The sequence below is a fragment of the Saccostrea cucullata genome, unplaced genomic scaffold, assembly GCF_032062105.1.
Source record: "Saccostrea cucullata isolate Sc308-1 unplaced genomic scaffold, CSIRO_AGI_Scuc_v1 ctg750, whole genome shotgun sequence".
NCBI lineage: Eukaryota > Metazoa > Mollusca > Bivalvia > Ostreida > Ostreidae > Saccostrea > Saccostrea cuccullata.
Genome location: NW_026926229.1, coordinates 124,162 through 136,840, shown reverse-complemented (window position 1 = coordinate 136,840; position 12,679 = coordinate 124,162). Strand labels below are relative to the sequence as shown.

At 36.5% G+C, this 12,679-nt stretch overlaps 1 protein-coding gene across 4 annotated transcripts in view; it reads left to right on the top strand.

Annotated features, from left to right (window-relative positions):
* The window catches only part of LOC134271176 (histone-lysine N-methyltransferase MECOM-like), a 67,474-nt gene extending 58,754 nt beyond the window's left edge, over positions 1-8,720 (top strand). For all 4 annotated transcript variants that reach the window (XM_062753425.1, XM_062753421.1, XM_062753423.1 and 1 more), the window contains 5 exons: positions 1,328-1,439; positions 3,936-4,098; positions 6,042-6,162; positions 6,272-8,265; positions 8,384-8,720. In XM_062753425.1, coding sequence (XP_062609409.1) covers positions 1,328-1,439; positions 3,936-4,098; positions 6,042-6,162; positions 6,272-8,224 — 2,349 coding nt within the window. In that variant the 3' untranslated portion in view covers positions 8,225-8,265; positions 8,384-8,720. The remainder of the gene's footprint in view (positions 1-1,327; positions 1,440-3,935; positions 4,099-6,041; positions 6,163-6,271; positions 8,266-8,383) is intronic.
* Positions 8,721-12,679: the final 3,959 nt, after the last annotated feature.

Below are 12,679 nucleotides of genomic sequence, written 5' to 3'. Positions count from 1 at the left end.
CAATTAATGCAAGGGGATTTGATCCGTAATCCAAGATTAAAACCGTTTTTCCAATTTAAGCCGTGCGATTGATAACTAATTAGACATTAATGATGTGTTTTAAGCTCGGCGGGAGGGACAGGGGCTAGATGTTCACTCTGCTTTGTCTGTTCGCGGCTTGTCAGGTCAATTTTTGTTTTATTGGCTTGGGGAGGCAACTTTAACTAATCATTTCAAGGCGTGTCACTTTTACACCTGAAAGTGTTTAGTGTGATGATGTACATCGTTCTGCCATAGCCATCTTGGCATTGAGACGTTCATATTTTAATATATATACATTATTCAAAAATAATCTCTTCAAATTAAAACTGGCTAAGTTCTCGTACACACCGCTTGTTTTGCCTTTTAAGGTAAGCTTTTTGAAATGTCTTTTTTAATAGGAATTTAATTTCTATTGATTTACTTAAGGTATGGTTGAAATTAAGGTAATATTTGCAAGAAAAGAAACTCTCAATAAAATTAAATTATAAGCTAATCTTATTTATCATTACGGTCCTTTAGTCTTTAAAAAATGAAGAAAAAATGTGAAAATTAAAAAATAAAAAAAAAATACGTCAAATTATTATCAAGTGATAATATACTGCAAAAAGGACAAAGTAAATGAAATAAATAGGAGCTAAGATTATGTCATGGATGAGTGTAAACTAATCTAAATTTATTATCGCAGAAAAAAGCGTGTCAATACTGTTATTTTGTGTCATGCTTCTGTCCCTATCTGCATACACAGAAAACTCTGCTTATGACATAATTGGGGGTCCACTTATCCCACCGACTTACCAAGTAGCTGTTTATTTCTCGGAATAAGTGTTTTGCTTGAGTGCCATAATTACTTCCAAGTTTTGGTATTACTGCATTATTTAAGATATATCTGTCTCTTTCACTAATTTATTTTCCTCCAACTTTCGCCCTACCGCGCTTAAAACTTATTTATTTTTTCAAATTGAAAAACGAAATGGGAAAAGAAACTTGGGTTTAAATGTAAAGATAAAGACTATTTGTACAAAAACGTCTCTTTATAACAAATCAAATAGTCACAGAAGTTTGTTTGCAGTCAGTCTAATCTTTATAAGAAAATCCATCGATCACAGAAAGGCGGCCTCTGATTGGCTGAGGCGGTCTGTCAATTACACCACCTGAGATGGGCACGCACTACTTTAAGTATTGTGTAAATTGACAGGTGAAATTGGAATCACCAACCGAGTCATGTAAAAATCCAAACAAACAAAATTACGGACACTTTCCCCCGTGTAGCCTCCAGTGAATTACAAGGACCTCTGTTCATTTTTAGATATACTATAAATCAATGAGAGATATACTTCCTGGCGAGGAGATGCTGCTGTACCCCTCAGACCCTGTATGTCGACTGGACACCCCAGATTTCTCCAAACTGGACGAACAAGGTTAGTAATTAATTAACTTTATAAGTTTTACTAAATTATTATTAATGTATTAATAAATAATAATTACCACGTGAGAAATATTATGTTTAATAATTTTTAAGCGAAAACATGTTTTATATATTTAGTATTTTGAAAGCTTTTTTATTTTTAAAATGTTCTTTGTAAATCTTTTACATAAATCAGTTTAAATTATTTTAATTTTTTAAACATTAAACTTTAGTTTAAATACATTTGAATGTTGTATGTAATATCTTTGATGTTCTCATATGCCGTCTCACTGCGCCACGTGTTTTCTTTGAAGATTCATTCCACAAGGACCAAAATAAACAATTTAAAACTTTTACTTATACGCATGGAATATCAGTGAAAAAACGTCTTTAATTAAATTTCCAATAACGCCTTTCTTTTTTTCTCTTTATACTTTCCAACTTTAAAGAATCTTAATGATCTTGTCTCCTCTATAAAAACTCATATTCCCACATTATTCAAAACTGATAACTGAATGATAAAAGGAAAGTTTATTTCAGACCAACAATTAATAGTTCAATGCTTTTTTTTTTTTTGGTCGGGTCTGGTCTTATTGGCGTGCTTGGGTGCGATACGGACATAGTAAGGTATTCTCGGGTCCCAGTGAATGCCGCTATAGAAAATGTCTTATACTGTCTATAAACCGATTATTTTGCTATCTATTCTTCTTACGCCGGCTTTCTATCATGTGTTTGTTGGGTTCTCAATAAGGAAATAGAAAATTTTCTGACATTCTTAATTTTCATTTCATTTTATATTTTTGAACAGAAAAGACTTCGGAAGAAAATATTTTTACACCAAAATACATTTTAATGTACATTTAAGTTTTTGCCGTGTGCGTCTTTAAAGCACGTGCGGGCTGGTTTACCGGGTGCGTCCTTAAGTCCCCCTAAACCTGGGAAGATTTCAGGGATCATGTTAAATTTGTTCTTTCTTGTATAACCTTAGACGACAAGATAACGAAATTTACAACCAGTGACCTGATACAGAATAATATTTTAAAATTCCAAGCATTACTTAATTGAGTCATCAATTAAGGAATAAAAAAATGTAACAGAATGCTTTTCAAAAAAAAAGTCTTCATATTAGCTGACTCTTGACATTGAACACTATTTACTGTAAAAGCAAATGTTTTATTTAAAGTATTTTTAAAGTGAATCTCTTAATGCGCAATTTTTCTTTAAATATATCGAGAGATAAGAAAGAGAAGGATACGGTAATAAACCTTTTGCAGCTCTATATCTGCACATTCTTGTACAACTTCATAAGGGGTAGGCCCGTGCTTAATGTATGCAAATTGCTTTAGCTCCATTATGCAGGCTTAGAAACTTTAATTGATTTTCACTTACTTTCAATTTCCCATGAAATTGTGACAGAATCACATTTGAGGTTCACCAGAAAACGAAATGAAGGTCAAAGCATAAAGAAAATTTAATTTTCCTAGTGTTCTCATCTCAGAGAAATGAGTGTATCTAATTGTTATTTACGACGAGAGTAGAGATAAAATGTTACCATATTTCAGCAGATAATAAAGCTACGCGACCCTGGTCTTAGTATTTGAGAAATAAAAGGAAAATCATAACGTGTAATTAAAACTGAATGGGGATGAAATGCAAATCACTGCATGTGTTTTATCTTTTTTATGATATAATCCAGACACAATAAAAGACATACTTTATCTCCAATTTCAAATTCTTTAATTTTACTTAATGATTTCAATTTGAAATTACCGTCCTACTTTTAAATTTTTTCGGAACATTTGGGTTTTATTTTATATCTGCTCCTTTTTAAAGTGAACAATGCGGGTATTTGTTAAGGATAATTACTACCCTTGTGTTTCTTTTCGGTCAAGTTGACTTTTTACATCTCAAAGACAAGATCAGCTGTCAAAGTCACAATGCAAGCGCGTCCGTGATTTATGAATTATGGTAATACGAAAACGGTAGCTTGAATTCATCTAAATATTGTTTACCCTCGGACAAAAAGAGAACTGGACGTTTAGGCTTGGAGGTCAGTCTTGGTCAACCATTTCGGCCAAATATCATTTACAGACAAATACAAAAGAATTATTCAAAAAAAATCTCTGAGCATTGGTCGTCCTGGTCACTCTAATGCATTTTATCCTAAAATAGAAAACGGAGATCTTTTCAAGAGGCCTCACAAAAAGATATTGCAGTGACCCGGTTGTAGCGGCTGTCTAAGGTCATGAGAAGGGTCGGGTCCGAGAGGTCCCGATTGACGTTTGACCACTGGACAGCGCACCGTTCCCTCTTGATTACAATTTGTAAATGAGACAGAAGAAATTAATTCTGAAATCTTACACTGAAATTATAGATTCCCACAAAATTGGGACTGATTCTTCCGTATAGGCTTGGAGAATCCAGTTTTCCTTGATTTTTTTTTGTTCATATCGACCCACATTTGTGTACACAATCAAAATTTATGTTCCTTTGATTATGTATTTTTCAGGTGAGACAAATTACCCATGTGATTGTGGTGAAGTTTTCAGGTCTAAAATCGCCTTAGCACGACACCAGACGTACGCCTGTACTCATAGCAGCCACGTACAAAACATTTCTCAGAAAATGTCCATCGACAAGTCGTCGGAAGAGGATACAAAAGAGTCAAAAAGGTTTGTTAAGCCTTGAGCACTTTTATCACTAGTAAAAGTCATGTGACTTTTAAAAACACTTAATTTGAATTTTCAAAAGAAAAAAGTGAAGAGTGTCTTTTTTGGTATAAATCTTGTTGGGCGGAGTTTGAGTTGAAGTACCCAGGGTTTCAGTCCACATACATAAATCACGGGAAGGAAATGTTTGAAGATTGCACCCTTTGTCATACTTCTGTCTGCTAAAACACAAACTGAAGTATCCTCAAATACCCTGTTAAATAAAAGATATCAATTCGCGAATTTTATCACGAACAGCTTTGCGACTTCAGGCTTAATTGCTAGAAACTTGAAAGACAAAAAAGTTCCTTGATAATTCCATTTGACAGATTGTGGAAACAAAAACTGTAAAAAGAAGGAAATTAGCAGACAAAAATTTAAATTCATATGAAAGTGAAATTGTCATGTTTCATAAGTTTTGTTTGTCAAAGATAAACACAATCTTGAAAAAGCTTCTTTCTACATTTTGGGCTACTTTTTCGAAGACTTCCTAAATGTTACGTCTTATGAGCTGAACATTCAAATTTAATATAGGCCATAACTTTTGACCACAAATTAAATAAACGAATTTGACTTGTAATAAAAAGACGTCTTTCTCCTTTCTGAACACTGGCATCAAATATTAGATTATCTTATCACCTTATCAAATTTATGTCGCGATAGCAGCCATGTTTTGACATAATTTCTGGTGTCAAATTTATTAAGTGAAAAATCAAGATGTATTTGATAAGATCCATCAACAATACAATATTTGGATTTTATTAGACAGAAATTACGAAGGGATACGCGTGCTGAATACTCCTTTCCAATGAAATTAAACAATGAATGAAGGCAACTGTTTGCAAATAGAGTTGTTCGACACGACAACAGCTGCAATTAAAATCTAAATTTTTGATCCCAGAAAACTCGCATTCGAGTGCTTAGGTTACAGAGTGCCCTGTGCATCATTGATGTCACGTGATACAAAATTCTACCCACAGATTTATTTATGTTTTGTTTCAGCTTGATTAAACCGATTAAATAAAAAATTAACCACATCTAATAATTTTCTATGATCGAACGTCGAATCAGAAACACTGTGGATGCATCGGCCCTGAACCAAATAATCCCTTTACTATTAATACTCACCAGCCTAACGTGGGGATCAAACCAGAGCTGGCCTATAAGCACTGTCCGCAGTGACCCAAGGGGACTGACTCCCCGGAATGTGTTAGGTGGTTCCTTTAAGTGTACGGTTACACCTATTGGTTAACGCTTACTTATGAGTCGCCTTTAATCACCTGTCATGCATTAAACCTTGGAATTCCCTGCTCTGCCTCCGCGATTCGTCTTTCCTGTTGTAAAATGTAACACATTGAAGAGATGAATAGGCCCATTGTTAAAATCATAAATTCAAGAGACACAGAAAATAAACACGAATATATACAGGGGCGAGGGTCGGGTTACACCTTCGGAGATATTCTACCTGTTTTAACAGTTCTGATCGTTTTAAAACATTGCATGATTTCACCTCATCTAGACATATGTTGACACCTCGGATGGAAGGATGCTACATTACAGCCCCCATTCATCCGTGTCCGTCCTAATGGGTGTTAAGCGATTCCTTTAACTTCCAATTACTTGTGTCAGAATTAAAAGCATCCCTTCAATGCAGTACAAGTGTTTCTGATGCATATCTCTGATCTTCAAACGTATAATCTTTGCGACGCCCGCATAGTACCTATTGTACTTTGTCAACCAAGGTCCTGGCTTTTTATGTTAACGTGGTTAACCATTTTAATTGATGAAAAAGTACATCGTTTTTTTATCCCCTTTAATGTTTCTTAAAGCGCTCAAATCATTAAAAAAAATACAAACTCTTTATTGTTGATGGTATTATAACTGCACGTTACCTGTTTCTGTTACAGTTTGGTGAATGGAGAGACTGACCTTTCTTCTGAGGCACCAGAGGCCGGGGACCAGGGAGAGTTCAAATGTGACGAATGTCCGAGGTCATTCCAGTGGAAGTCCAACCTAATCCGTCACCAGGTAGCCTTCACTTTCATCAGTCTGAAACATTCATTTTTAAAGTCAGATATTTTAAATGACGTCACCCCCCAAAACAATAGTTTACTAATATTTTTTTTTAATTTTACAGATTACCCATGATTCATTAAAGAAATTTAGCTGCGAGAACTGCGACAAGATTTTCACCGATCCAAGCAACCTACAGCGCCACATAAGATCCCAGCATGTCGGTGCAAGATGTCATGCATGTTCAGAATGCGGAAAGACTTTTGCGACATCTAGCGGACTGAAGCAGCATCAGCATATCCACAGCAGTGTTAAACCATTTCAGTGTGAAGTCTGTCTGAAAGCATACACCCAGTTCTCCAATCTTTGCCGCCACAAAAGAATGCACGCCGACTGTCGCCAACAGATCAAATGCAAAGACTGTGGACAAGCCTTTTCTACCGTTACTTCTTTGAGCAAGCACAAACGATTCTGTGAAGGCGCTTTAAGGAATGGAATTCATCTTGGATTTCCTTCTGATAAGATATCCCAACTGAGCATGCCTAGCGCAGTAACTCCCTCTCCACTGAATCCCGCTCTGTACATGGGGATGTATCGGCCTCCGTATCCATTCTACCCTCCTCTTGGAGCCTCATTTCCTGTATTCCCAGGCAGCCATCCATTCACAGGATTGACCTCTCCTATTTCACCTTCCAGTCCCGCAAAGATGTCTCTACAACCGACCTCTCCTTTGGGGAAAGCTGTCATTCCTCCACATCTGTCACCCCGTGAGCGAATGTTTGATCGTCATGCCGAGGGATCCGGTCGTCATTCCGTTAACTCCAACTCCAATGATTCACCCTTGAGTTCTGGCAGTGAATCCGACCACAGCTCAGCTTCAGATGCTGAAAGTGAGAGCAGCTCCTCCAAACGCCCTAGGACCAAGTCACCATCTAGAGGATCTCCCCATCAACCCTGGTTGCCTTTTAGTCATCACTCTTCTATTAAGACCGAGAGACACTCACCAAAAATCCCGGAACAACCCTCTCCAGTTAACGATAAAGAAGACAAAAAACGAGATGTTCCATTTGATCTATCCAAAACAAACAAGTCCCGCTCTCCATCACCAGCACACTCTAGCTCTACCGTATCACCTAGACCCTCAGGAGAACAACCGCTCGATTTAACTAGAAAAACTCCGAAAGAAACAACACCCCCTGAAAACACCAGAAAAACTCACATATTTGGGATGCCATGCTCTGTCTCTGATTCCAAACTTCATTATGCCTATCCACAATTTGGAACTCCAAATCTTATTATGGACCATCTACGTTTAGGGAAGGAAAAGTTCCAACAGTCGCTTCATGAAGCCTCCAAATTTATGCCATTCTCTCGTTTTCCAATGAGCAGCTCTTCCTATGTCGCTGCTGCTATGGGACAATTTGGGACCATCAAACGTGAAAGTGAAGAAAAGGGCTTGACATCCATGATGGACAAATTACCAGACACTTTCCCATACTCCTCAAGTGGTAGCAAAGTAAAGGAAAGATATGGATGCAAATTTTGCGGAAAAGTATTTCCACGATCTGCCAATTTGACTCGTCATCTTAGAACCCATACCGGAGAACAACCATACAAATGTAAATACTGCGAGAGATCATTCAGCATTTCCTCCAACCTCCAAAGACACGTCAGAAACATCCACAACAAGGAGAAACCATTCCGTTGTACACTCTGTGATCGATGCTTTGGACAACAGACCAATTTGGACCGCCATCTGAAGAAACATGAAACTGAGGGACCAAACGTTCGGGATTCTCCAGTTGCTGAACCAGATCTGGAATCCAAGGACGAATCTTATTTTGCTGAAATCAGGAACTTCATCGGTAAAGCCACTGATCGGGAACTCAACATGCCGGTCATCAACGACAACCATCCGGCTAATCATCAACACGTGGAGCATCAACCTAGTAATAAAATGGACGACGCTGACGATGATGTTGAAGATGACGATGAGGAGGATGAAATTATGGACGACGAAGATTTAGAAAGCGACAGAATGGACGGCAGCTCCCGTGGCAGTTCTCCCATCAAATAAACATCAGAGTTGTTGTTCTTCACCCTCATTATTTTGTACATGTAAGTAAAATCTCGTTTTATTTTTACATTAAATACATTCTTAATTATTATTTATTATATGGAAATTATTCTTTCTTTGAATGTTATTTAAATGTTTGTTTCTTTTTTTATTTTTTAGATTCCATTTGCCATAAAGAGGGACCATCTACGATGGTGTTTTTGCCTTCGTTTAATTATTTTACCCAGTCAGATTAACTTATTCAAATCGTCACGTGTGCCGGAAGTTGCAGAGGACCAATCATATCGCGAGTGTTTGTGTGTGACCTTGATCTGTCTCCATCAGGACTTTTCCTGAGAAGAACAATGAGTACAATGCCGCTTGTATGCAATTTATATTTTAGAGTGTCACGTGTGTGTTTGTGTGCTTTACAATGTAGCCATATTAAATTATTTATTTATTTTTTTCATTTTTTGTCCTCCACTTTTACAAGAATAAACATTATACATAAAGTTAATCCGTTTTAATATTTTTTTTTATATAATTTCCTATATTGCTAGAATCTACTGTGAGGAATGTTTGTTATACTTATGGGTTTTCAGTTTATGAAAGATTCCAAATTTTGGATAATTGGGCCTCCTTTTCTTGCTCAATTTACGGAACTTCTCAGAGATTGATTGTACATTGTTTAATCCCTATATCTAGGATTTTTCACTCATATGGAGACGCCCCCACTTGCCGGTGCACGTGGAGAACTGCAAATTTTGTCCTATACTCGGCACTTAGGGCCATTGAGTAGGGAGGGTTCTTTTTCGTGCCAGCACCTACTGCGACACGGGACCTCGGTTTATACTGTCTCATCCAAAGGAGTGGTCTCCACGTCCCACAGTGGGATTCGAATCCTCGAAGCAAAGATCAACTCCTTAATTTGCGACTCTAGAGCAGACGCTCTAACCATTGCATCACGATGGCGACAACTTCTCAGAGAGGAATAACTTGTGTATCCCTTTAAATGCAAGTCAAATTGAGAAATGAAAGTTTCGTGCGTCTCATTAACATGTTTTATATAGCTTTATATTATATTTCATTTTATTAAACATTACTTCTCAATGATTGCTTTCCAATCATTTGAAACAAAACATGATTGCAAGCACTAATAATAATTGCAAAATAATGTTAAACAAGATGTGTTTGTGAAACACTAATGCCCACATATGGCAGCTTATGGTGAAGTTTCTCAAAGAAATAAAACTTTAAAGGTCAAAGTCAAAGTTGTTGGCATCTAAAGGAAGGTCTTGTCATGAGGAATGCATCTGTGAATATGAAAGGCCTAGTGCTAACTGTTCAAAGTTATGGCCAAGGTTAAAGTTTTACAAAGGTGGGTCAAACTCTAAGGTCTAAGTAAAAAACATTAATTTTATACCCATTGAAAGGTCTTGTCACAATGAATACACTTGTGAAGTATGAAAGCATCAGCACCGATTGTTCAAAAGTTATGTTCAAGGTTAAAGTGTGGGTCAATTTTCAATGTCAAAAGGTCAAATGTAGAACCCAAAGAAAGGTCGCTCAGAGGGGATTAACCTGTGAAATATGAAGGCCATAGCCCAACAATTTTAAAGTTATGTCCCAAGATTAAAGTTTTTGCGGAAACAAACAGCTAGACGGTCGAACGGACAAGGCAAAAACTATACACCCCCGAATCTTCGATTACAGGGGCATAGACCCAAACTTCAAATATTTTATAGAGAAAAAAAACAACATAGTTTTATCCTAGAGATAACTTTAAAACAGTTTGTGGTAAGGGTTTTATTCATCACATGTGTATTAATTTGTGAAGAACCTACAATGGAAATAAGTATTTTTGACCTTGACCCACTTAAAAAATTAAACCTTGGTGATAACTTTTGAAAAGTTAGTACTAGGGCTTCCAAGTTTCACAATTATAATCCTTGTGAGAAGACCTTCCTTCGGATACCAAACAATATTGGCCTTGACCCATTTTCTAAAAACTTGGCCATAAATTTAGAACAATTTTTTAATGACAAGTCTTTCCACTGTATCTCTTAAATTTCACCCTCTGACCTTGACATTTGACCCACATTTTAACCTTGGCAATAACTTTGGAATTGTTAGTGTCACAGCCTTCATATTTCACATATATCCATTGAGAGAATTCCTTTCTTTGGGTAAAATATATTTCATCTCTTGACCTTGGAGTTTGATTTGCATTAGAGAAACTCTAACCCTCAATAAAATTTGCCATCAATGTTTCAAAACATATATGATTGTTTACCCATCGTTTCAAGCCATGGTTCGGAGTCTGCATATAGCTTTCTCCTGAGTCAACGAAATTCTGTAGACAACTTTTGAAGATTTAATATCCTAAATTATTCACTAAACATAATGGAAATCTTGAGTGTTTCATCTGAGTACCTTAGTCTACGCTATGATATAGGCGTCAAAATTTCATTGAGTTCTGAATTTACCATTAAAGTTTCAAAGAAACTGTCAAAATTATTTTGGTATGCATGTGCATCTCAATGAGTCACCTTTTTCTGACCTTTTCATTTCGTCTGGCCTTGACCGCACCAACGTTTTCTCGCATTTTCGAAGTTTATTTTCAAAAAGAAGGTAAAATTTAAAGGTCAAGTTAATAAAGTTGAAAACAGTGTTGGTTCCTAAAACGTTCTTTTTAATAGAAATGTTTATGTGAAATATGAAAACCCTACCACCAACAGTTTTAAAGTATGACCAAAGTTTGGTTTGGTAAAATCCTGCAAAAGTATGTCAAACTCGAAGGTCAAGAGGTTCAATATGATGACTCGTTATTAGGAATACCAGTATACGTAAAGTATGTTAAATTTGAAAACACTGGCTCCGACATCTTTTAAGCAAAGTTTGAGTTGAGATTAATGACAGACAAACAGAAAGACACATCGATGGACAGGGCAAAACCTATAAAACCATGAATCTTCGATCAGGGGGCATAAATAAAATAGACCTAGCATCAGATGTTCATTTTTGCAAAAGTAAATCAAACTCACCCGTCAATGTCAAAAAGAACATATACGTGTACTAGTATTCAAAGAAAGGTCTTGTCACACAGAATGTTTACATGTGAAATATGAAAGCCCTAAAAACAGAGCTTATGGGTAAAGTATACAAGTGTATTTGCAGAAAAACAGGCAAATAGAATTAACAGACAAACAGACAGACGGAAGGTTACACCAACCACTATCTTTCCATAAATTAAAAAAAAAATTACTGACAACGTTTGAATCAAAATATAATTATTAATTTTAATCAATTATACTATCAACAAGATGTGTTTGTGGCACACTGATGCCCCCGGATGGCAATTCAGGCCTAAGATCAATCTCAAAGTTCAAGTGCAGAAATCAAGATTTCAAAAATGTTAAAAAGGTCTTTTCAAGAAATACTTATGTGATATGTAATACCGGTAGTCCTAGAAAGTATGATCAAGGTTTAAGTTTTCCAAATTTGAAGTAGGTCACATTTTAAGGCCAAGGTCAGGGGATCAAACAAAAATATCGCTAAAGGAATAGTCGTCACAACGATGCGTGGGCGAAACACGTAAGCCCTTACAGGAATCGTTCAAAAATAGGTTTAAGTACCCCCTATACCAAGAGGCCCATGAACCACATCTCTCACCTGAGCACATTGGCTAAATAAAAAAAAATAATAATAAATTCAGGATTTAATAGTTTATATATAGGGGAGGGGGGCTTGAATTTTAACTTCCTGATGATGCTTTCATATCAATATAACAAATATGGTTTTGTTGTTCTTGAGCAGATTTTATCCTATTTATTCGTTTGTAAAATTTTGATATCCCATTGTGACCCAGCTGTACCCCAAGGACCCTAATTTGAACAAATTTAATTGATTCTATACTATACTGAGGATGCATCTAATGCTACCCATATCAATATTTATGAATAATCATGGTTTTTCTGTTCTTGAGAAAAACAAAATTTCCCTATATATTCCTGAGTAAAACTTTGATCCCAAATTGTGACCCCATCCTATCCTCCTTGGGGTCATACCAGGTAATTTGAACAAATTCGAATCTTCACTTCCTGAGGATGCTTCCATATCAAAATGACTAATGCCTAGGTCACATTTCCCGGCCGGTAACCGTAGACCGGTGGTAATCGTTGATAATCCGTGGTGTTAACGATGCCCTAACATCGGTCCACATCGGCTTAGTAGTCCTTACAGAATCAGTCACATTATCCAGCGATGGGTATTTGATGGGCAACCTTTTATGAGAAAAATGGCGTGGTTGCCGGCCGGACTTACAAAGGTTCAGCGAAGCATTGCTAATCATAAAACGATGTTCCAGGATAATCGCCCAATGTATATTACATCGCTCATACATTGGTGAACATAGAATTAACAGACAAACAGACAGACGGAAGGTTACACCAACCACTATCTTTCCACAAATTAAAA